Source organism: Grammomys surdaster, unplaced genomic scaffold (genome assembly GCF_004785775.1).
Source record: "Grammomys surdaster isolate TR1022 unplaced genomic scaffold, NIH_TR_1.0 64, whole genome shotgun sequence".
In the NCBI taxonomy this organism is placed as follows: Eukaryota; Metazoa; Chordata; class Mammalia; order Rodentia; family Muridae; genus Grammomys; species Grammomys surdaster.
The window spans coordinates 5059154-5085754 of NW_021604566.1; the positions used below are offsets into that span (position 1 = coordinate 5059154).

The 26601-nt window shown below is 39.7% G+C and overlaps 1 protein-coding gene across 8 annotated transcripts; it reads right to left on the reverse strand.

Annotated features, from left to right (window-relative positions):
• Sdcbp (syndecan binding protein) lies at positions 1-26601 on the reverse strand. Of its 8 annotated transcripts, none has more exons than XM_028769884.1 (9): positions 26546-26601; positions 16638-16703; positions 15199-15298; positions 13559-13668; positions 8078-8236; positions 6548-6723; positions 2659-2830; positions 1934-2025; positions 1-1154 (listed from the first exon to the last, which is right to left on the reverse strand). In XM_028769884.1, exons 2-9 carry the CDS (start codon positions 16686-16688, stop codon positions 1100-1102), a joined length of 915 nt encoding a protein of 304 aa, XP_028625717.1. In that variant the 5' UTR covers positions 16689-16703; positions 26546-26601; the 3' UTR covers positions 1-1099. The 8 variants fall into 8 exon arrangements, with proteins under 8 accessions (XP_028625717.1, XP_028625684.1, XP_028625723.1 ...); XM_028769851.1 differs by having other exon boundaries at positions 8078-8239; XM_028769890.1 differs by lacking the exon at positions 26546-26601 and adding an exon at positions 26474-26492.

Consider the following 26601-nt stretch of genomic DNA (forward strand, 5'->3'; position numbering starts at 1 on the left):
TTTACCATTTTTATACATTTAATAGGATAATATCACATAAAATAATAGGAGAGGCACAAACTAAGAAGGAAAAACAATCAGGATAAAGTGTCATTGCCATTTTTGTTTACAGGACGGAGTCAGAAAATGGAACAAATTAAGATGATTAGGGAAACATTCTAAAACCACCCCAACCTAGCTAAGGTTACATAATGTTAGAACCCAAATGTCAAATTAGATATTACCCACTTAATCTACAAGTGAAAAAGAGACTCCAAAATTTATTCTATTTAGTATAACAACTTTTACACGAAATATATAGCAATTTGTTTCTCAGAAAGCACTACGGCAACTCTTAGGCGTTTCCTTTATGCAGTGACTAGAAAATCATGATACAACTTGGCAGCTCTGCTTTACCAAGAAGCTGCTCAGGGTTAGCACAGAACAGCTTAATAGAGAGCTAACATCTCAGGTTTCAGAAGGCAGCAATAATTCTATTTTGGCTTTTATTCTAAATGCTGACTGTAGTTAAGGCGACAATTGAAGCATATTAAGTGAAGGTAGTTAAAATTTATGACAATCATTACAGTCTCTTGCAACCTACACACAACTGTATAATGCTTTTGTGGAATGAAAAGAGTGTTAATTAATGCAATTTTACACACTCACACAAAGAAAACTTAAAAAAAAAAGGCAATCATCCTATATGTACTATGCTGATGTACTAAAATCCAAGTATGCCACAGAACTGAAGCACATGACTAGCACTGTGCTTTGTTCTAGGAGAAAGCTGACCAGTTCTCACACACAGCTAAGCCTACACCAGTCATCCTAATCACAATGGCTTATATAAAAACATCAGGTTCCTAGTAAAGAACCACGTCGAGGAAAATCAGTAAATCTTTTGAGTTTCACATCTGTAAAACCAGGCTAAGGCTACACCTATCTTAAAATCTGAAGACGATATCAGATAGAGTGCGATTCCCAGCTATGACGGAAGAAAGAAAGGTCTCCATGCAGCATATGCTCCCTGGCTCCGGGAAAGCTTCATGTGCGAAATAGAGAAGTTGCTGAAGAGGAAAACGGGAAACATTCAGCTGTGATGCATTGTACGAGGGTTTTAAACTTCAGGAATGGTGTGATCCATCAGGCTTTTCATAATGCTGGGAGCCATCCTGCAAGAGAGCCACACATTATATAACTGATGTCTTATTTTCAAAAATACCATGTTAATCCAAGACAACTCCATTCCAGTTTGTCAATGTTGTCATTAATAAATTTGAGGAAGGAGGAAACGTCTTTAAATGAGCTCAGGTCTAAGGAACTGATAACTGAATTGTCAGAAACTGTCCAGGAAGAATGGGTATGTTATGACATGTTAGAGAAGGTGCGAGTCCTTTACATTAAGACTGGCTGTTTAACTAAAACAGCAAGAGTGGGATGAAAGAAAGGAGGGGGATAAGGAACCTACCGGTAGTTAAAAAGAAACAAGACTGTAGAACAATCAACTCTTTTCCCTGCTCTGAGGGTAGCCAGCTGCATTCTACCCAAAACCAAAAAATATAGACAAAAATTCCATTACAAAGTCTATGTCTATTCCAAATCTCACTTTCATGTGCTAAATCAGGACGCTGGAACAAGTGTTTCCAAGGTAGCGTGGTTAACAGCTATGAGTTGAAAAGCTCTGGATAGAATCGCCCCTTGCTGGACTTTGTCAGCTCTCATGGGCTCCACACTCCTCAGTTCCCACAGAGATAGCAAGCACCATGCACCTCTCTACGTCCTGACACACAGAAAAGAACAGCAACAGCCGCTCTTAATACCTCACAGGCAAGCAATCCATCACGAACCACCATGACTAGATTTCTAATTTGCAGACGACCTGCAAGCCGAAAGTAGTGTTTACATTTATGTCAGGTGCTGGCAAGTGTAAAGTTAAGAGCTAGCCACTTACCGTTTAATAATATGTTCGAAGATAAAAGCAGGCATGATTGTGATGGTAACCACAGTCCCAGCTGTTGACAGTATATCTGCAATCTGAGCATCCTAATGAAACATAATAGAATTACATTTCACTAAGGCTTTATTTAATAAACATAAAACTGTTACTGTTAAGTAAGAAACACACTATATTTGATGTTGTCTTGCTGATGTCTCTGGAGTCCCAGTCCCTGGTATGTCTGAATTTTAATTTTAATCTTACAGATACAATTCTCTTAAGCTAGTAACAAAGTTGAAGGCACTGGTCAAAACTGTTTCCTTACTTGAGAACAGCTTGCACCATAAACACTTAACTGTATTCTAGAATTTATGGTCTAGAGTGTTAATCAAAATCTATAAAAAAAATATTACTATATACCAAGACTTATTCCTTTTACTGAAAATATTGGACATGTATCCATTCAGAATGTCTAAGTATCTCCCTGCCCATATCTCCATAGAATTCTAGCTTTAGAGATGCCAGGAATCACAGTTTAGCCACCTCAGTATGGGAAAGATAATGGAAGTAACACCCCAGAGTTATTTCTGTGATGGCTTAAGCTAGAGCCGGAGCCCCAGCTCCTGCACTTATTCCCACCAAGTGTCAATGTTTGGGGGTCATCACAAAAGCCCCACCACCTATATCATGTTTTCTACAAAGAAGTGACACCGACACCAGGGTCATGTTGAGTCCCTTACCTTCAAGCCAATGACGTTCTGTCCGTTGATCTCACAGATGTGGTGATCAGTGAGAAGGCCATTTCTGGCAGCAGAACTATCTTTCACTATGGATGTGATTTTTCCACTTTTAAAGATAAAGCCAACATGCCCACTGCTGTCCTTATGCATAGTAACTGTCCGTTCAAAGGGCCTGAAGTGTTAAGGGTTGGGTTAGACTGAAACTTCAATTTCATATTTCAATAGACATAGTGATGACAATAGACATAGTTAGACAAGCTCTGCCACATGGGATATTTTGTTATAATAAGTTCTAAGTGTTTCTAATAATTTACTATGGCTGACACTGTACATATGGAACACCTTGTTATTAGTAGCCTTTTTCAGTCGCATGATGTAACTGACTCACCACCAAGATATCCTCCTGTTAAGTATGAGAAAAGAGCACAGTGCTCCGTAGAGTTATCAATATGCTTTTCCTCCACAGTCCGCCATACCTTGCATTAACAGTGAAATGGCTTTCCACTAAACCACTGAACCCTTCAGCACTTCTAGGAGCCAGCTGAGCTTAGGACATGGAAATCTTAAAACTTCACTGTATTTTTCACATCTCAATTTTAAAAATTTTTAATGGATTTTCATTTGTTTCATTTATTATGTGTGCATATGCATAAGGTGCACGTTGCAAGAATAAGCTCTCTCCACCATATGAGCCCAGATACCCAACCCAGGTTGTCAGGCCTGGTTCTGGCCTCGCCTACTATTTTGCTGGCTCTACTGCTTTATGAGACACACATTATGTGTAGTCTGATTTTCTTGAGTGCTGGGATAACAGACAAAAAAAACTCTGCTCTCATTTGAAAGACCCACCAGAGAAGCACTAAGAAGGAGGGTCCTCAAGCCTGACTGGACAGGGAGGCACAAGCTACAGTTAGAAAGGCTATCTGCCTCAAAGCTCATGCCACTTCACACTTGCTGACCTTCTGAAACCCTGCCCTGGTCTTACTGTAAGATTTTAAGGCTGCCTGCTTTGTTTACAATATGAAAGTCTGTAGCTGTACCTTCTTATTGGTCCAACTCTTTTAAAAAAAATTACAAAAAATTTTCATTCAAGATAACTTTTAAAATTATTTAAGAATGTATCTAGCCAAAGCTATGAAAGACCTGTCTGTTCAGTGACAGACTCTCCCAATGCAAAAGGTACTGAAAAAGGAAATCACAGAAGACAGCTGATGATGCAAAGTCCATGCAACTGGATTGGCAGAATTATTATAAAAATACCTAAACTACAACAAAATTAATTTATAGATTTAGTACAATACCTATCAAAATTCTAATACTAGATTTTACAGGTTTACAAGAAGTCCTTTGGAATCTGAAAAGAACACAAACAGCCACAGCAACGCTAAGGAGCAACACCACTGCTGGGGTTTCCAATGCTCAGCAGCAGGGCATCCACTGCTACAGTCCTGAAGAAAGCCTGGTGCTGGCATAAAGACAGGACTACTGCAACAGAGCAGAGTGCCCGGAAAGATGACAATGCTACGGCCACGGAATTTTTGGCATTGAAACCAAAATCATACAATGGGGAAAAAACAATTCAAGAAATAACACTGGCAACTCTTGAGTTTCTACCGATGGATGAATGAAATCAAATTCACTCTGTACAAAAATAAAATGAAAATGGACCAGAATTCTAAAACCATAATGGTTCCAACTTCTAGAAGAAAACAGAAAGATACCCTTCAAGCAACTGGGATCAACAACAACTCTCTGAGTAGAGCAGCAACAGTAAAGGAACCATTCCCAGGAATCAACAGATTGGACCACAAGGAAACAAAGTTCGTACACCAGGCAAACAACCAGCAAAGCAAAAGGCCCCAGCATGGACAGCCTTTACTACACTTCACACAAGCTGCTAATACCCAGAATTTATAAATAATTGCAGTAATTAAATACTAAGAAAATACAACAACTAATCAACAGATGGCCAAATGAACTAATAACTTTTTAAAATAACTTAAAATGTTCAGTAACTATTTTAAAAAGTTCAGCAGGGAGGTGGTGGCACACGCCTTTAATCTACCCTCTAATCCCAGCCCTTAAAAAGCAGAGGCAGGTGGATCTTTAAGTTCAGGGACAGCACAACCTACAAAGTGAGTTCCAGAACAGCCAGGGCCATTCTGAGAAACTGTTTCAAACCCTCAGCCCACAAAAAAGTTCAATATTACTAGCCATCAAGAAAATTTAAATTAAAACTACTACCACCCCCCACTCATCAAGGTTATTACCAACCAAAACAAAACAAAACAAACAAACAAAAAAACCCAAGGGTACAAATTAATACAGCCACTATGGAAATAAGTTTAGAAGTTTCTCAAGAATTAGCACATGACCTTACTACTTCACCTTCAGCAATACACTGCACGCAGAGAACTCCACTGCAGAGATACTGCACTGAGATTCTCCACTGCAGAGAAGCCTGTTGCAGAGATACTTGTGCCCTACACTGAGTCCTGCTTTATTCACTGGAGTTATCCTAGATGTATGGATAATGAAAATTCGATAAATATATATTAGAATACTATTCAGCTCTAAAGAAAAATACATTCATAAATTTGCACAAAAAATGGATGTATAGAGAATGTATAGAACTACTCAGTCTCAAAATCTTAGGAAATATGCACTTTCTTCTTATTCGGAACCTAGCCAAGTTTATGCATATAAACAAAGGTACATATGATACAGCATGGGAAAGAACAAGGAAGGGTAAATATTAGGGCAAAGGAAAGGACTAAAAGCAAGAAGTCAACATGAGATATAAAAGAAGATAAAATGATTCCATTTTCTTTTTCTCTCATGAATTTGCTTATAGTGGTGAATAACTCAAAAAATGTATTCTATAGTGAAAATATAAAATCCAAGCTTCTGTTTCAAATAGCTACACTATCTGTATAGAGATTTGCTGAGATCTATAGTCTTTGGGTCTGGTTAATTTCAACATGTGATACTTGCAATGTTACTACTGTTTAAATAAATGACGCAGGTGGGCCTGTGCACATGAGTGCAGGTGCCTGTGAAGAAGGAAACAGATACTGTGGCCCTGAAGGTGGAATTACCGGCAGCTGGGCCTGGGCCTACCTGGGTGTGGGAACCAAGCTTGGGTCATCTGGAAGAATAGTGTGTACTGTTAATGAAAAAGATAGCTTGCCAGACCTGGTCCAACTTTTATGAAATTCTGCTTTACACATTAAAAAAAAAATTATAGACTTTTTCATTTTTTATTATATTTAGGAATTTAATAAACATTTTTTGTGTCATTTTTAGTTCAAGAAACTCCCCCTCCCTGCCCAGGTTTGCTCTAACAGTGTGACATTGGTCCTAACACTTCTGAGGGCTAGGAAGACAAGAGGTCCAGCATTTTTGTGCAAAGTATCCAAGTTACAAGTAGACCACCCACCATACAGAATGATTCATCCTCTTTTATTTAATTGCACAACTACCTCAGAGACCAGATTTGGTTCCAAAACTGATTCCTTAGAAACTCTGTGACTTTCAGTCCTCATGACAAGGGGCTCTGGCACTGGATGCTTAAGCACTATGCTGCAGAGTGGGACCACAGCTGCCTTACTACATCAGTGCCTCCTCCAGCATATACAACCTTTCCAGAGAGGTAGACAGGGAAATCCTTGCTAGGACACATTCCCATCAAGGGTGGTAAATGTATATGCAAAACTAGAATTCTATGAAAAGAATCTTAACGACGTACAAAAACACATAACTGCAAGACTGTAATAAATCAACTTTCCTTAAAAAATAAAAAGTAGAAAACTATTTACAGAACCCTGAAAGCCCAGGAAACTGGACATTTTGGCTCGCACTTCAGCGTCACTGGTGGGTGGCAGCTCACCTGTCACGAATAGTCATGGTAATCTTCTCTCCGAATGCCTGCTTGAGCACCTTGTGCGCCTTATCAGAGCTCCAGCCTGCACAGTTCTCACCATTGATCTGGAGCACCTGGTCCCCAAATCTCAGCCCAACCAAGGAGGCTGGGGAGTTCGCCTGGACTAGTTGAACAAATATACCCTAGAGAACAAGAAAAGAATTTCTCATTTCTGACTGCTATGGGTAACTCCAGTTCCTGGGAATCTGGCATCATTTTCTGACCTTGAAGGATACCAGGCATGCATGTGGTGTACATACATATATGCAGGCCAACACTCAATACAAACAAGTAAATACATTATAAAAACAATTAAATGATAGTTTGGGGTAACAATTCCTTATTTTTTAGCTCAAAGACAACTTTACTCATCTCTTAAAATAATAAAACTGGGGTTAAACAACAACAAAAAGAGTTCCTCCAACAACAAACTCACAAGATATTAACATCTATGTAAATTCAATCAGATTTTGAACCAAGCACAAATACAAAAGAGGAAGGCTAGGGAAACCTTTCCTACAGCCTATGGTGGACCAGACATGAGCTCTGCAATGAAGCAATATGAACAGGCAACATCCCACTGACTTTTGCCAAGCAGATAAACTAGAATGGTGCTAAAGGATCCCAAGACATCTCTGCTGAAATATACTGCAGTCAAGCTTCAGTGAGGTCAGGACTTTCTAACAAGCACAATGATGTGTCTTAAACATGTATAGCGGGTACACACAATCATGCCCTCGGCCTTTGAGTGGAAAGGTAGTGTTGGCTTTTCCTGCCAACATCAGCCTCATTCAGTTAAGTAGTGTGATACACTTGTTTTCTATGTGGAAAGCTGGACTCATTAAGCTAAGAACACTTAGACTGAAACAGAGTCCAGGAAGATAATGGTGAAGAAGAAGGAAGAGGAGGAGGAAGAAGAAAAGGAAAAGGAGGAAGAGAAAGAAAACGAAAAAGAAAAAAAAAAAGAAAATCGTAAATTGAGGTAAAGACCCACCATGTCCTTAACATTTTAAAATGTATCTGAGGAACCTGGTTTCCTGTCTTTAGTATGACAAGGGATTCATGGACTCAATTACAAAGAACTGTTCACAATTTAAGTTCAAATTTTATGAACAAAAATAACAAACTTGCAGAACCATCTCATTAGTAATTATCACTTAGTTTAAAAATATACACCCAATTCTTCTTGGTCCACTTTTACTGTCACCTATGCTGCCCTGTGTGAAGCCCAGAATTCTATCACACACACTCTGTCATATGGTTCTCTAAACCCAGTGACATCATTCATTTCAGTAGAGTACCAAAAGAAAAGCTCGCGATCTGCTTGTAAGTTCCAGCCTGGCTTCTTCAATCAGGTGTCTCCAAGTGAAAATTCCGGATTCATAATATTCTCCATTGTAAATAGGTTGTTACAGCTAGCCAAACTATTTTCATTTCAATGATTTGATAGTAATATTCTGTGACCTATTTGGACAAACTCAAAACTATAATACTTACATTATCTATTGACTTAAGTCTGAGCCCAATTTTTCCATCTTGATCCTTACACAAAATGACTTCACGAATCCCTTGCTTAATTTCTGCTCTCCGAATTCCAGCATCATTACCTGTCACAGGTGCTACCATATAGTTCACACTGGATGGCCTTGCCACCAACTGCTAAGAAAAATACAAAATTTGACAGTATTTAGAAACACAGCAGTTAACTGGAATATACTCAGTTATAGTTCTTTTTTTTTTTAAATTATTTATTTTATGTATGTGAATACACTGTCGCTCTCGTCAGACACATAGCAGAAGAGGGCATCAGATCCCATTACAGATGGTTGTGAGCCACCATGTGGTTGCTGGGAATTGAACTCAGGACCTCTGGAAGAGCACTTGGTGCTCTTAACCGCTGAGCCATCTCTCCAGCCCTCAGTTATAGTTCTTAACAAATATTGCTCTATTAATAAATTCCCTCAGGTGAAGTCTGATTTCCACAATAATGACAGTGGTTTTATTTCGTCCTTCTGGTAATTCACTCCCCAATTATCCTTGGATAGAGAAGACCCAGTGACTTAAGTCAACTGGTACCTCTGTGTATGGGATCGTCATCTGCTGCTGAACTGCCTCAGCTAGAGACCACATAAGTGACATCAGCTGTCTCAAGAGACTGCAATGCCCAATGAGGTCATGCAACCTCAGACCGGGTAAGTGCACTTCCATCAAGTCGGTGTAGCACTGAAAGCCATGGATGAATCAGAAGATATTCTGTCTCCAACAACTACACTGGGGTTTGCCTTTATTTCAAACCTATTTTCCTAGACGTCACACATATTTTCCTTAGACGTCACACTAGACTTTTGCAACATTCTTTTTCCAGAGATTTTCTGTGCTATAATCATAAAATTACCAATTTAAAAATAAATTCAGTATGTAAAAGGCCTTAAGTCTGGAATGAAATAAAGAGACAACATAAAAACATATTAAACTACTCTTGACAAAATCTCCATGTGTACACAATGGGATTAGGAAAACAGAGGCTCCAAAAGCAGGGGAGTGGAACTGTGGCTGATCTTATACCGAAGGTAAGTAAGCTCCAAATAGATTCCAAAGCCGTAACTGTGTGGATCTGCTGAAAACATAAAACTAGGAGAAAGCACAAGACACATCTCTTTGACACTAATCTTGGCAATGATTTTTGTATGTTAAGTAGAGCTATATCAAACTCAAAGATTTTTCCCAGCTTGGCTGGACCATGACAGCACACACCCAGAGGTAGGTGGATCAAGTCTGAGGCCAGCGTTAAAACCTATCTCAAAATAAACTAAAAAGTTCTTCACAACAAAAGAAACATTCACCAAACTGAGAGCAACCCTTGGAATGGGAGAAGTTACTTGAAAATCACCACATAGTAAGGGGCAAATATCCAAATGAATAAAAACCTCAAAACTCTACAGCAAAAAAAGCAAGCAATCAATTTAAAAGTAGGCAAAATGCCTCCATACAACCTTCTTCCAAAGATAACAAATGGGTGTTTGACAGATCCTTTATCACTAGAAAAATCAAAGCCAGAAAATGACATCACCAGCTCATGGGTCAGTATGCTGGGAACAAGCAAAAGAAACTTACTCTAAGTACTACCACTTTGTTTTCAGACTCCATTTTATCACAGGGAGAAAGTAAATTCAAGGTCCTGGGCCCTGGGGGAGCTGGGGACTTCCCATTAGTTGAAAAGTTTCTGTTGTAAGGAAACAGCTGAATGAGTCTGGATAGCTCCAGGACAATTCTCCATCTTTCTGGCAGGGTCAAACTAAGTTCATGTTCCCAGACTCAGGAACCTCCTCCAATTGGTGAAAACTCCCTTGCTCAACCCCTGATGTCAAAATATGACTGGACAATGGTACAACCCACCCTACTCCCCCTTGCTTTATGGTTTCATCCTTTAAATATGCTGTACAACATCCTTTCAGGGTCACAGTTCATCTCCCAAGTCTATTTGATCAGTAGGGGCTTAATTACAATACTTTTTGTCATCTGCATTAACTTGGTGTTTGAGTCACACTGGATTTATATTGGATTTAAGCAGACCCAACAGCAAGTATTATCTATCAAACAGACAGAGGTCCTGATAAACTCTTGTGTACTGTCAGACACTGAACATACTTGGAATAACCATTATGAAACAGTATACAGGAGCCTCATGTGAAAAGCACATTTGCCATACAATCAAACACTCTCCCTTTTGGGCACATATCAAAAGGGAAATAAAATCCCTACATCCCAATGACAGCTGCATTCCCATGTTCACTGCATTAGTCATAGTGTCAAAGCTGAGAAACAGCAAGTGTCTGTCAAAAATGCTGTCTGTAAATACACAATGGCTTTTTAAAAAAGCCATAAAAACATTAGCATTTGGACAGCATAAATAACCCTAGAAGGCATTATACTAGAGGAAATACGTCAGAGACAAAAAATATAGTACAGTGTGATCTTCATATGTAAGCTCACTATATATAGTCACAGCAGTAGGAAGCAGAAGGTCCTTGTCAGAGGAGGAACTTGACAGGGCCAGTAATGAGCAGAGGAAAAATGGGAAGATGGACAAAGTATACAAACTTTCAAGAATAAAAATAAACTTATTTTAATTCTAAGGAACAGCACAGTAATCATGGCTGTTACAATTGTATAACTGAAGCTTGCTAGTGTTATAACCACATACTAAAAAACCTGGAACTCTAGGAGGTGACAGATACTTTCATTCACTTGACAGTAGAAATATTTCACAGTGTCCACATATTGATATATAATATGCTGTATACTGTTGGAGACTGGTTCTAATGCTTTGATTCAATCAGGAATCTGCATGTCCAAACACTAACGGTCCTTGTCCTCAATTGGTTTTTAATTGATCAATAATGATGCCAGTGGCCAATGGCTGGACAAAGGGAGATGCGGCAGGCAGGACCCTTAAAGTTGTTCCAGCTAGGGCACAGGAGAGGGAAGAGAGATCACCATGAGTAGAAGGATGGGACACAGCAACAAGAGAGACAGCCAACCAGCCAAGTGAGGGGCCACTACCCTGATTGGGCCTGAGGTAGCAGGGGAAGGTTTAGGAGTTCCCAGCCTTTGAAGTAGCTAAGACATTTTAAAATTAACTGACGTACGTGTGTGTGTGTGTGTGTGTGTGTGTGTGTGTGTGTGTGTCTGTCTGTCTGTCTGTCTGTCTCTTCCTTCTATTTGTGAATCCAAAGAGTTCCTGGGCCATGTGGCTAGAAGCGTGTGAACCACTGGGGGGAAAAACTAAGTGGAACACAAAAACAAAAAATATATGGTATGTGAAGTGAATTATGTACTAAGTGAAATATGTGCTAATAGAAATCTCCAGAACAAATTAAGTAAAACATGTGATAGAATAAGAAAAAAGCCTTATGAATGTAGGTATTTCTAAAAGTAACTTCAGATTATCTTCAAGGCAAGAAATGTACAAATGGGCAGGGGACACGGGTGTGCTGGTCACATAAAGGGAACAAAGAATACAGACCCGGGAAAAGGAAGCCAGATACACTAACAGGAGTCTCAGAAACCATTACTAAAACAATAGCTATAATAGGCTTTTTTTTTTCCTGTCAGAAGATAAATTTTCTATAAATACACCAATTAACATTTTTTGTCTTCTCCATACCTCTTTTTACTTTACTCTTGGTTGACTTTACATTTTTTACATTTTTTTAAGATTTATTTTTATATAATTCATTGGTAGCTCTGTATTTGCCACTTCTCTGAATGCCCAAAGGGGAAGAAGATGTCATATCCTCTGAGGCTGTCGTCTGGAAGAGCAGCAAGCACTGTTACCACTGACCCATGTCTTTCAACTTGCCTAACCCCTCAGGGCTGCAACGATTAGAAAGCCTCCTCTAGGTCTAAGCTGCAACAGGCTCCATGCCTACGCTTGCTTTCCAGGCTCCAGCACCTCAACCACTCCATCCTAGGACAGCAGCTGGCCTTCTGCAGTTCTATCTGGGTTCTACTTTTTCCTTTGAAATCTTTGACCATTTATCTAATTTCTTTAGTTACTTCAGTTGAAATACTGTTTTTTCAAGTGGATCATTGTTGGGAATCGGTTCTAAGTCCTTGTCTTATTCCAGCTCCCCAAAGCATCTCTTCCAGACCTGAGGACCCTGGCCCCCAGCTGGCTTCGATTGGTAACAAAGAACTGGCGGATAAACAATGGCCGGGCAGAGAGATGGAGGCGTGATGTTAAAATTGGAGTTAAAATTGGATGAGTGTGCCTGGGCAAGGGACTGAGAGAGAGGGAAGAGAGGGAGGGTAAGGAGAGGAGAACTGCTGTGATGGGGAAGCAGAGGGACTGACATAAGAGCTACAGGAAAGGAAGCCATGTAAGAATTGGGTCTGGGGTAGCAGAGATGAAATACTGACTTAGCAAGTTGATTCAGGAATGTTGGAGAGGAGAGTGTGCTAGCCCTAGCCGCGGGAAGGTTTGAAAGTGCCCAGCAATTGAGCAAGTTAGACATATTAAAAATAACACTCTGTGTGTGTGTGTGTGTGTGTGTGTGTGTGTGTGTGTGTGCGTGTCTTTTTCATTCTCGAATCTAGACAGCTCTGGTTGGTAACTGACCTACCAAGAGCCAAAGCAAATTAACTAATTCACCGGTACAGATCATAAATAATACAAGTAAGTTTTCAATAAATATTCAAGTTTCTATATATAAAAGCTGGGTATTTTATTAAGCAGTAACAAGAGGATAGAAGTGGATTCAGTCATGAAGCATGTAACTATAATTACACCAAGAGCTATATGCTACATTCAAACCTAGAATCTCAGTCTAATTACAAAAAAAAGGCTTCTAATTACAAGAGGTAGAATATTAAGAATGTGAGCAAAATAATACGTCAGATATATACTTCAAATGACTAACCTACCAGGAATACTATCTAAAGCAAGACTTGGTATGAGATAAGTTAAATAACTGTACTAGCGAGTAAGTCTATGCCAGAACTACAAACTTTAGTGCAGTCATACAGCTAGAAAGGATAAAACTAACTTAGAAACACAGCAGGGGCCTCATCACAGTGTCTTAGGGAAGGATAAAATGCAGAAGACAAAGGAGAGACAAAGACCTAATAAATTCAACAGTGGATGACACTGTTCAGAAATATATCTAAAAAGAATTTTATAGGGGCTAGAGAGATGCTAAGTGGTTAAGAGCACCAACTGCTGAGTTTAATTCCCAGTAACCACATGATGGCTTACAACCATCTGTAATGGGATCTGATGCCTTCTTCTGGTGTGTCTGAAGACAGTGACAGTATACTCATATACATAAAATAAATAAATATTTTTTTAAAAAAAGAATTTTATAATCTTAGCATAGTTCAACCCTAAAGTTATAAGTATGTGAGTTTACTACAAATGAGAGTTTACACCTATGTATAAAGTACATTTTATAGGATTCAAGATTATACTGTACATACCCCTTGAGTTGTGGCTCCAGAGACCATAGGCATGTTTTCACATATTTCAGCTTCATTTAAAGACAGTCCCATGTATTGAGAAAGCTCTGGATACAGTTTAGGATACAGATCTAATGTAAACAAAGAAAAAGGCATTTGCAGAATATTCAAAATAACAACTTAGTATGAACTTACTTTGTTTAATTAAAAAAAAAATAAAAAAATAAGGTACAAATACTTAAGATGCATAAAATGGAAGGACATCTTTCCATCTCTGCCACAATTAAGAGTGAAAAAAATCTGTAACCATTTTAATGTGGAAGTCCTAAAATAGAAATACATCTGAAACAGTCTTAGCTTCCTAACTCAGTGAATCATCTGTTTGTGGCCATGTGCACTTCAGGACCCACCACAGACCACAGTCTGCAGGTGTTCGAATCCCTCATCTAGAATGGTCTAAAGCTGGCCATGGTGGCAACACTGCTTTACGCCCAGAGCTTCACCTGTGAGGCAGAAGCAGGACTGCCACAAATCTGAGAGCAGCCAGGGCTAGATAACAACACCTTAGAAGTCGAAGGTCATCTAGCCATCAGCAGACATGAGCAAGTCATCTGGTCTGCCTGTGACCCCTGCTAGAGATTCACCATACAAATACCACCCAACACTGACAGCTGTTACATTTCTCTTAAGAAAAAGAAGAAAAAAGTGTATATGTTCACAGTTCAAATATGAAATTTAGTGACAGAAATAAAAGAGAGGTAACTACTCAAAGTAAAAATAATTTTCCAAATAAATGACCTTGCCCTTCTGTCTTTTAACATAACCCTAATGAACTAGAAATTTGGGGATTATGGCACAAATTCTTCAGTTCAGAATACCTGAAATGTTTACTACCTCAGCTGCTTAACTCACTGCATAAACAGTGATGGGACAGGATGGTTCCTCTCAAGTAATAGGAGACAATGTCAAAGCTTGTGAATTTACTCTTTCTAGCACTTTACAAATGACAGGCTTATTCCAATGAAATGAGACAAACAGAATTTTTAAACGTTAACAATAGTTAACTTTCTTTGAAGTGGGCTACTTCCAAAATCTCTTTCTATGATCTGACTTCAGAGTAGATTCATTACAAAGAATAAAGTTAAGAGATGGCAATTCAGAAGATGAAAGGCCACAGAAACTTAAGTTAATCATTTACTTTGTATCTTAATATCTTACAGAGAGTCTCTATCCTGAAGCCTTCTGATTCAGGATGGAAGCGGGACAGATTATGGTTTATGGAGTCTGAACAAGAGCTCTTAGTTTTGAAGAAAATCCCCAAAAGAATACAATTGGAAACTTCCTGAGTTCCCTGGCAAAGTAAGAAAGAGGCAGTTCAGGATGAGTGAGAGAGCAGTAGTCAGGAAAACTGTACTCCCATGGAAGAGTGTTTCCCACTAATGACTAGACCATGTTAACGATTATGAGTCAAACTAAGAATTTGATTACGCCCTCAGACTCATCTTCATACTCATAGACACTCTTCATTAAACAAGTTAGTTCTTCAATAAACCATAACATGTCGAAACAAAATCCTAGATTCTGAATTTCAGGGGAGAAGAAAGCCTTTCTATGTATTTCTGCCCCCACCCCCAAAAACAGGGTTCAAAGTATAAACCTACTTCCATCTGGAGGGAAAGAAGCAGAAACATCCACCAAAACAAATGCTTGGTTGGCAGGATTGGCAGGATTGGCAGGATTGGCAGAATAGGCAGCTTGAGCCTGGAAAAGAAAAGAAAATTTTAGCAAATAACAAAAATTACCTACATCTTTCTTATATTATTTACATATTAAATCTAGTACTTGCCAAACCAAACTAACAACTGGAGTTTTACTCAAAGTTTCACTTTAAACGCTTCAGCAATCATTTTCCCCCAAAGGAAACCTATAAATTAAAAATTTGGAGTACCTTAAAAACTGAATGACAGCACATTCCACATCTTACAGTCAATGCCTAACAGTGTGCCTGCAAATACATCATCTGCACGCTCTTTCTCCTTCGATATTTGAGACAGGCCTCAAACTCACCATTTAGCTGAGTGTTACATTATCATCCACTCTTGACACCCTTGCCTCCACCTCCCAAATAAAGGGATGAGAGGGAGGCATGTGCCACTATGCTCACTTCATTTAATGTTTGGGATGGACTGAATCCAAGAAAATTAAGCTATCCTTGAAGATTGTAAAACAAATTTAGGAAAATACTATCTGGGGGTGGAGAAATGACTTAATGGTTAGGAGTACTGAGTGCTCTTCCAGGGGACTCAGGTTCAACTATCCATAACTAGTTCCAGGGGATTTGACACTCTCACACAGACATACATGCAGACAAAACAAACAAACAAACAAAGGAGGAGAGGAAGGTAAGGAAGGGGAGGGGAAGGGAAGGGAGGGGAGGGGAGGGGAGGGGAGGGGAGGGGAGAGGAGGGGAAGGAAAGGGAGGGGAAGGAAAGGGAGGGGAGGGGAGGGGAAGAGGAGGGGAAGGAAAGGGAGGGGGAAGGGGAAGGGAAGGGAAGGAAAGGGAGGGGGAGGGGGAGGGGAAGGGGAAGGGGAAAAGAGGGGAGGGGAGGGGAGCGGAGAGGAGGAAAATGAAATACTACTAGGAGGAGAGGTGGGTGAGTGGTTAGGATGAAGACAGTGGCCTACTCTTGAGCAGACCCAAGTTCAGTTCCCAGCACTGGAGCCTAGCCGCTCACAATATGTATAACTCCAGCTCCACTAGAACAGATCTAATGCCGACTTCCAATGTGACTTCCAAGAATACTTGTATTCAGGTGCCTGTACACACACACACACACATACACACACATACACACACACACACATACACACACACACACACACACATACACACACATACACACACACTTTTGTTTATCTAAGAAAGAAATTCTATCCCAGGGCTAATAGATATAGAGAAATAAAAACAAATTTCTAGGCAATATTTTAGTCTACACAGACTGAAACAGACTTAGGAATATATCAACAAATGTATACTTCCTGTTTCATTTAATAAACAAAAACATTATGAAACTTTTTTTTTAATTAAAAGCAAACATACCTGAATTACTTTGTCTACCTTCAGATCTTCAAGTGATGGATAAAGAGACATTTTTGCAGGTATTTTCTATTAAAAAAAAAAGTATCATACAGTATATATAGCCAGCAATATGCATATAAACATTTAACAATTGTTTAATACAATAGACAAGCTCAAAAACAAAACAAAAAACAATGAGACTATTTAAGGCATATCATAGTTAACAGACATTTAACAATTGTTATCAAACTGTCTCTCTGTTCCCATAGCTACCAAACTACATTCCTCTTGGATTTTAAACATCAAGAAAAGCTCCCTTCATTTCACGAGTTGTGAAAATCAAAGAAGAAAGGCATGTGGCTTACCCTTAGCAGACACAGTGCCCTGACTCAGCTAAACCAGAGTCAGGAAATGACCTTACACAGACACTGTTGGGCATAGACAGAGAACCTTCCAACAACAAAAGTCAAGAGCAAATAGTATTCATGTAAACATGCAAAACAGCACTACTGGAAAGATACTCATAGTATATGGAAAAACTTAACATATGCCATCTATGTTTTAGCAATAGTTTTATCTAGAGGGAAAAGATGTAAGAAGGAAATTATTGCCTTTCATTGTTAACATTCTAAGTTCACTGTTTGTTAGGCTACCATAAACTGCTTCTTGCAACAACTTAAAATAAGAATATCTGAAATATTACCCAGACACATACTTTAAATTTTGTTTAGCTAGTCTGAGGTAAATACCTGAGACTTCCACTTAGCCAAATAAAACAATGCATCCTAATAGCTAATAGGTTTGGCAAATTACTCAGCCAGCTCCATCAACCTATTACTTCCAAATCTATTCTTTATTTCCTGCTCTCCAAAATCAGAGCTGGAACCTTTGAAATACTGCCCTGCTGACAGGAGGAGGAGGAGGAGCACTCAGCAAGGGCAGCCAGTGATGCTGAAGAGCTGGCCTCTCAGCCGTGCTGGAGCTGGGACTCTCCCAACCAGGCTCCTACAGAAGCTGCTTCTCTTAGCAGTTCCACCACAGGGAGAAGAGTCAACAAGTTAGGCCATCTATACTGAGCAGAAGAGCAGGAGAAAGCCACTAAGCTCTCTCCAAAGGAAAAGTCCACTCAGAAATCCTTTCATATGGATCTCTAGTAAATTCTAAAATGTGACAGGCTAAAGTAAAAACTCGCTGTAAGTTCGACCATGTCTACTAAGGAGCATCTCACAAGACCTGGAACAAAACTATCAGCAGGCAATTTGTCCCTTTTGTGCACATTCTCAGTCCTAGTTGCAGTCACTTAACTAAAACAAAATCCCCAAAAAAAGACATGAGAAGCCCTCTTTTGAATTATTGGCCAAGGGCTGTCTTAGGAGACTCCCAAAACATATACCCTATGGCTACTGCCCCAGAGATGGAAGGTGAAGACACCATACATTTCGTAAGCCTAGCTAACTACTCAGTGCTAGTGAAGTTGTGGATACTAGAAGAGAACCTACAACCACAACTTTAGCAAACCAGCATAATCCTAACTACATTCTAAATCTCTCTCCTCAGAAAGTGTACTTTCACCTCTCATCAAGACAACTTCTCTTTGCAACAGATAGAGACCAATACAGAAAACCACAACCAATCAAAATGCAGTATTGTGAGGCCCAGTCCCAATGGATATATCTACAAAACACTCCTGCACCCAAGGCTCAGGGAACACTGCAGAAGAGGGGATGAGAAAGCTGTAGGCGTCAGACACAAGGGAGTTCTGTAAGACTATGTATCCTAGTAATGTCAAAACTACGACATAAAAGTCTCACCAACACGACTGCCTATCCATGAGCTGAATAAAGACAACAACGTACATGTCAATGCAGACAGGGAAAGATCACAAGGCCTCTCAACCCTACACAAAGAAATAAAGATAATTAAAAATGCTGGGAGTGGAGGGGAGGAAGAACATACTAATTGGTTATTCAATTTCAAATGGTGAGCCTTGGAAAGTATGCATACAAGTAACATACAGATTGTGCAGGTTATATTTAGGAATATAATTATCAATACATATACATATATGCAAATGATAAAAATGAAAAAAAGACACCATAAATTTGAAAGACAGCATGGAGGGGTATATTGGAGGGTTTAGAGGTGGGGAAAAGGAAAGGAGAAATGTTGTAATTACTTTACAATCTCAAAAATAAAAAGCTGGATATGGTGGCACATGCCTTTAATATCAGCACTTGAGAAGCAAAGGAAAGCAGATCTCTGAGTTCCACACCAGCCTGCTCTACACAACGAGTTCCAGGACTACATAGAAAGAACCTGTCTCGAACAATGAAAGTAAAATAAAACTCTACCCTTCCTAGAGTCTCCACAGGACTCTTTCCTGCTCACTAACCAATCACCATTTATTCAATCATGCTATAGGTACTAATTCTGTACATTAAACTTTATTAAAATCATTAGAGTTCTATGTCTTGGCTCGGCAGTAATTGACATTTTACTACCATTTACATACAGAAAAATCAAATCCTTTTAAAGAATGTATTTTTCATATCAACATGAGCTGTACAATCATCCCACTTCTAATACTGGAATTCTATGATGCACTCAATTGACACTTCTGCCCTCCCTCAGGCCATCCTAGACCTCTTGCCTCTGGATTTACCTACTGTGGGCATTTTAACTAGGATTAACGGCATGTGTGGCCTTTTGTTGGCTTCCTTTCATCCATATGGTATGCTAAAGTTCATCAACCTTGTACCATGCATCTATCAGTATTCTATCCTTCTAAAGCTGAATACATTTGACTGCTCATACACAACTTTATGTCTATTCATTCTCATCTGGACCTTGGAGCCATAATAAGTAATGTTCTTGATAATCTAACATTCTTTTTTTATTACTGGTAAATAATATGTATGCTTTAGAAATATTTACAAAAAGATATGCCTTTTATACTTTTGATATATAGCTAAAAACATAACTTCTAAATTAATGTAGTAGCATACATTTAACTTTATTGTAAATGTTCAAACTGTTTCTAAAAGGATTACACAATTTTTTTGTTTGTTTGTTTGGTTGGGGTTTTTTTGTTTTATTTTTCGAGACAGGGTTTCTCTGTGTAGCCCTGGCTGTCCTGGAACTCATTCTGTAGACCAGGCTGGCCTTGAACTCAGAAATCTGCCTGCCTCTGCCTCCCAAGTGCTGGGATTAAAGGCGTGTGCCACCACTGCCCAGCAACACAATTTTTATACTCTCAGAATTCTAATTTCTCCATTTCCTTACTGCTACAGTCTGTGGCTCCGGTAACGGCCATGCTACAAGTGAAACAGCATCTCAGTGTGATCAGAATTGCATCTTCGTAACAAATAATAACACTGGCATCCTTTCATGTGTTTGGCCACTTGTAGATCCTATTACACCTACATCTTCAATCTATGAAGAAATAAATGCCTACTTAAAACCACTGCCTGTTTATTTAACTGGATTTGTTTTTAATGGTAAGAGGTCTGCTTAAATTCTAGGTATCAGGTTCTAAAGGCTTCAAAATCAATGGAACTGACTAGTTTATAAATACAAATTAAATTCTCAAAGTTCTGCACACTAGAAAGTCCAATAACAAGAAGAAGTGTCATGTCCTGTGCCACAGACAGCAACTTTTCATTGTGTCTTCACAAGGCAGAAGGGACAAGGCAGATCTGTGTTGTCTGTACTGTAAGGATTCTAGCTCTAGTTGCGAGAGCAAAGCCCTCTGAATCTCACTCCCCAAAACCCACCTGCACCTTCATGCTTGCAGAACTTCAACAGTGAGTTTTGAAGGAGGGATACATGCAGACATCACATATTCCTATCTGACAGATTTTCAGATACTCTCCTTTCATTCTTTAGACTGCTTTCATTTTGAGTGTTCTTTGCAGCACAAAAGTCTTTTGTTTGATAAAAGTTAAATGTGTTTTCCCTGGCTAGTGGTACACTAAAGACAACATACAGGAACTAACTCATGATCATTAAAATACTGCTTTGATCTATGACTTTTACAGATTTAGCTATTATACCTGGATCTTTGATCTAATTTGAATCTTTTTTTACACAGTTGAAGCACTGACGAAATTTAATTCTTTCTATTTACATATCAAGATGTTGCTTCTAGCATTGTTCTTTTTTTGGTTTTTATTTTTTTATTTTTTATTTTTTTTGAGACAGGGTTTCTCAGTGTAGCCCTGGCTGTCCTGGAACTCATTCTGTAGACCAGGCTGGCCTCGAACTCAGAAATCTGCCTGCCTCTGCCTCCCAAGTGCTGGGATTAAAGGCGAGCGCCACCAACGCCCGGCAGCACTGTTTTTTGGAAAAAAAGAAAAAAAAATAAAAAGATTTCGGAAAGAGCAGAACTCCACTTTGAGAAGAACTGCTTTGGCAGCCTAGTTGCAAACCAGCTGACGGTTAATGTGTCATCACTCCTGGCCTCTTGCACCGGCTTCCCTTTTTACCAGCCCCACTGCTCAGTACTGCACCTCTACATTAAGTTTTGAGTATGAATTTTCCTACACCCCTCCTTTTAAAGATTCTAATGGTTATTCTATACACATTTCAGTTTAGTGTGAATTTTAGAATTTACTCTCCTCACCCCTGATCTGTTAACAAATTTTAAGTATAGAATTGGCATTTATAAGCATATACTTAGATCTGGGGGCTAGAGAGCTAGCTGAGTGACGGGTTAAGAGCACGTACTGCTCCTACAGACGATCTGAGTTCAGTGCCCAGCACCAATGTTGGGCAGCTGACAACTGCCTGTAACGGCCTCTTAAGTTTAAATACATTCTATCTTATTTTTGTCTCTGATATGTTCTAGTTTCTCCTTCAATTTTTTCTTTTACCCTACAAAAGTGATCAAGAGTGTATTTTGATTTCTACTTTTACTGTGATCATAAAGATGCCTGATATTTCAGTATTTCTTAAATTGTTAAGACGAAATGACCTGCATGAAACTCTTAAGAAGAAAATGTCTTCTGTGAAATGGATGGAATGTCCTATTGATGGCTTTAGGTCCATTTGGTCTGCAGTGCTACTCATGTCCTCCACTGCTTGCTAATGCTCCATTTGGATATCCTCTCCACTGTGAGAGCTCTGATAAGGAAATCTCTTATGCTATTATCTGTCTCTCCTTTGTCCTACTTTATGTATTTTAAGGAACTGAGGTCACATGTGCACATAACTGTTTACCTCCTGAGTGAGTGCTTTTACCATTACAGCATCACACCTTTGTTTTCAGTGTCCTAAGCCAGTGGTTCTCAACCTTCCTAATGCTGTGACCCCTTTATTCAGTTCCTCATGTTGTGGTGACCCAAAATACCCCTCCCCCGCCCAAAACCATAAAATTAATTTTGCTACTTCATAACTGTAATTTTACTACCGCTGTGAATCAAATGTAAATATGTGTTTTTTAATGGTCTTAGGTGACCCCTGTGAAAGGACTCTAAAGGATAACAACCCACAGGTTTAGAACCACTGGACCTATGCTTACCACAGGAAACATGCTCAGCCTATCACATAATAATATATTAATAAACTGGGAAGGATAAGTGCTATTTTGCTGGTTTGAATTCTGTCAAATTAATGAACTTAGAGGAAGAGGTCAGAAGGAAGGGCTATACATGGTTCATGCAGAGAGGAGATAGAAGATCAAAGACTGAAGAACAGTGGTTCTCAACCTGGATGTCACAACCCCACCCATTAGGGGTTGCATGACCCTTTCAGAAAGTTCACATATCAGATATCCTGCGTATGAAATATTTACATTATGATCTATAAAACAAAAATGCCTCTAACTGTAAGCCCCACTTGCCCAAGAATAGATAACTTACTGGAATGCTGGGGGTTGTTGTTCATAGGATAACAAGCCAAGTGTTTCCACTTTTGTAAACAAGGTTGGTTGTCCCAACTGCACAGGATACACTTGATATTTAAGAAGGAAGAATATCAGGATGTATGCCTGCCCCCACTGGATGAAGGTGGGAAGTACATAGCCTTGTGTATTTGCCTTCATAAGGACCTGACAAATGTAACTCCCAGCCATTCTCTAGGAATCTCAGGTACAGACCTGGCCAGTGTCCATCATTCTGGCTAGTATTTAATAAAGCTTGCTTCAAATTTGGCTCAAAGATTGTGGTAGTAGTCTTATTCTCCCCCAGTGAGATAAACAAGTTCTGTATCAGCATGACGGCTTCAAATCAAGTGCTTCAATAATTTGACAGAACTACTCAAATCTCAGTAAAACACGACTTATTTTCAGTTTATTATAGAGCATACAAAGCAACAGAGATGCAGCAAACAGGAGAAAGGACTGAGAGCAGGAGTGGCTAGCTGATCTGAAGCAGCTACGAGAAAGACTCCTGCATCCCTGTGTTCTTCCCATCACTGCAAACAAGCACCTCTGCATTAGGACCAGATGTTCTCTTGTTTTAGGGCAATTACCACCTCCAGTTGTATTTTGATTCTTTTCCCATATAAACAATGAACTGAATAGCTTTCCTCTTAGTGAACAAGTTTTCTCAACCTCTGTTAACACTGCTCCTTCCCTCAAGTCTCTAAACTTTGTTCTACTTCTCAGCTTGGGCCAAGTGTTAGTTAGCCCTTCTTTCTGGCCCCATCCTTCCCTCTAAGAACCAGCTGAGTTCTCTGACTAGGATTTGAGTCTGCCACTCTCCCTCCTGCTGGTCCCCCTTGCTGTTCTCACCTTGTTTTTCCTCTGCATAAAATCCATCCAGTCTTTTCTGGCCTAGTCTAAATGAGATATCACTATCAACTGCTCTGCTACTGTTCAGAGCAATCCTATTATTCCTGTAGACATAGTTTGGAAAAATCAGTGATGAAGTAACTTCTAGATTAGTAAGAATTTTCCATCTGTCCCTCAGCACCCTCAGAGCAGGATATGCTGCAGAGGCCCATACAGAACTCAAATAAGGGAAGTGACATTTTGAAAGAACTAGGATTTGGTTGTTGTTGCCAAGTCCAATAAGAAACCCAGAATTCTACTCTCTCAGCTACAGTTGCAGAAAAGAAAGCTAAGGAGAAAGGCGATGCATGTGAGACCAGCTGGTGAATTCTAGGTTTAATATGAAGAACCCAGTCGTATACACTGAGAAGTTTTAGATGAAATCCTTCTAAACAAAATTCTTCAAACCTGAGAATCAGTGAGTAAACAAAATACTTCTATTTAGTTGGAGGAACAAAATCCCTTAGTCAACAAGAAGAACTTTGTCCTGCAGTATTTAGAAAAGCTCAGTCCATCTTCTCTCACTAAGAGGACAGTACAGTTTTTAACAACTTTTATGTAGAGGCCAACTACAGATAAATAAGAGAAATAACCAGTGAGAAACTTTTCACTTTGCACAACTATACATAAATAATTTAAAAGCAAAAAACAGGAAAGAATGCTGTGAACTCAACAATAAGGACCTTGGTTGTCCTGAGGAACAAAAGACATTCCTTGTAGTTCATATAATGTGCCAAAGAACATACCTGAATCAGTCCTAACAGACATCCTGTGACCACGTGGAATACACACACACACACATAGAGTGACAGAGAACACACCTAGATCAGGTCCTAAGAGAAGTATTTAACTTTAGCTAATCTTCAGATAAAAACTATCTCAGGCATAAAAAAAAAAAAAAAAAAAAAAAGTTCCCAGGAGGGGGGCAACGACTGGACTGTATAAAAATAAAAGAAGAAAAAAAAATAGTTGCCAAGGTCCCTAGACTGTTAAGAGTCCATGAGAGGACTTGAAAACTGTTTCTAAACAAATATCCAAGGGGATTCTGATGATCAGCCACTGAGAACTGTGCCCATATGTTACAGATTAATAAAAGATACTATAGGGTCTATAGAAGGGAAGCTAAAAATGAGTTACTCTTCATGACAGCTCTAAGAAGAGCTGGAGCTGTTGTGATGTGACAGGACTCCTGAAGGGGGAGAGAGCCCTCAGCTCGGAAACATAGGAGGAGTTTCTGCTTATTCCCCACTAGAAGTGGGGTCCAGAAGATTCAGACCATGCACACTAGCAGGGGATACTAAGAAGGTGACAAAGTTAATGATGTAGAGTCTCTTGAGGCACCAGGGGCCTAGCTTTGCTGGCAGTTCTGTGTGTGGTGCTTCGAGGAACCTGTGCCGGTCAGTTCCCAGCACCCATTCTTTTTCTAACTCCAATTCCACAGGGATCTGTTGACTCTGGCCTCTACACACACTCCACTCCCCTCTCCCCACTTACATGTACATACCCACACACAGACAACATTTTTTAAAACAACTAGCAAAAAGGGGAAGAAAACTGTCACTTTTTTTTAACATACTTGTTCAAAGTCTTTCACAGCTTTGAGAAAGTCAAGTATAATAGGAGTAACTCGTACAGTTTATAGACATTGGCTCCAATTATAAATCCAAACATGAAGTAAGACCACTTCATGTCTTTAGTTGACACATATTTGCAAAGGGCGACAATCATACCTACTAGCTTAGTCACTGTGACACTGATGGAAAAACTGCTGGACTTAACCATAACTGAAAGTTATAATCCAAATATTATCGCGAACTGGAAAAAGACTCATACAGCAGAAAATCATGCCACCCTCCAGTGTTAAACTGAGGGAAACATATTTTGCATGTCTGTCCATAGAGGAACTACCTGAATGAGTACCTAAGATCTTAAAAGAACTGGCTTGCCAGAGCAAATATGACTGGTTGGCGGGCACAACCAAAGCCTATACCAAGCACAGGGGAGATTGTATACTGTACTTTGTACACTTTTTAAATGCTTAAATTTTGAGCCATATGTTTATGAATTACATCCTTAAAAACTAAAATTTTCAGTAAGTGTTGCAACACTTGGCAATTAATAAATACAAAGAGAACTATTACTAAATGTTTAAGTATTTTAAAGTGTGTGGGTGTCTTTTACAGTCTCTTGATGTTTACTATCTAAGAGAAAGTGGCAAAAACGGGGAAGAATTGGTGAGTCGAATTGGTGAATTTAAAGGGCTGCTTAATTAAAAAGTGCACCAAAATGTTTAATAGGCCCCTTCTTGTTCATTGTTTTTAAATCCTCTTTTAATAGTTCCAGCACAGCTAAAATCTGCTTCCAAAGTTAAGTACCGCCGGCTATAATGGAGAAATTGTTTACTGAACCTTTTAGTCATTCCACTTCCTTATTTCCTGGTGCAAATCATCTGGTCAGTAATACTTATGTACCACTTAAGACCTACAAGCTTAAGGAACTAAGTTGTTAACAGGATGGAAAGGCACATTGTTAGTTTGTCCTCATCCTTAGATCGGGAAAATGAGAGTACAAATCTGTTTAACGATATCACCTTGACATTTAAAAAGCAAGACAACTGACCAGGGCAGCAGCTGTTTTCAATGTAACTTTCGTTCTTAAACATTTGTTCTCGGTGTAAGGCGTGCGTGTTAAGAATTTCAATCCCTACATTTTCTAAGTAATTTACCTAATGGAAACAAAACAAAAACAGAAAAAAAAAAGCTGTGTGTCTGAAGATAGGACGAATACAGCAGACGATCCTACACACTCCACGGCTCCATAACTGCACTTCTGAAACTGGAAACTTTCCACGTCCCTACGCCTCCCTCCTCCCGGTATTAGAAGGAAATCCTCAAAGGAGATCTGAGTCACCAGACCTCCGGGAACCGTTCCTTGTGCACACACCCCGCTGCAAGCCCAGGCCCTCCCCGCCCCCTCCAAGAGCAGCGGCTCAGCCGCTAACCGTTGTCACCTCCGGTCCGTCGCGCCCGGCCGTCCCGACGCCGCCGAGGACGCGACCGAGTGCGGGTGAAGACCTGGCGAGACCCACCCGATGGCATGAGCAGAGCGCCCGACCAGCTTTCGAGACCGGCCGGGGCCCGGGACCCCCGCGGGCGCTCACCTGCCCGGAGAACCGCGCTGTTCCTGCCGCCCGCTCCGACTCCACACAAACGAACC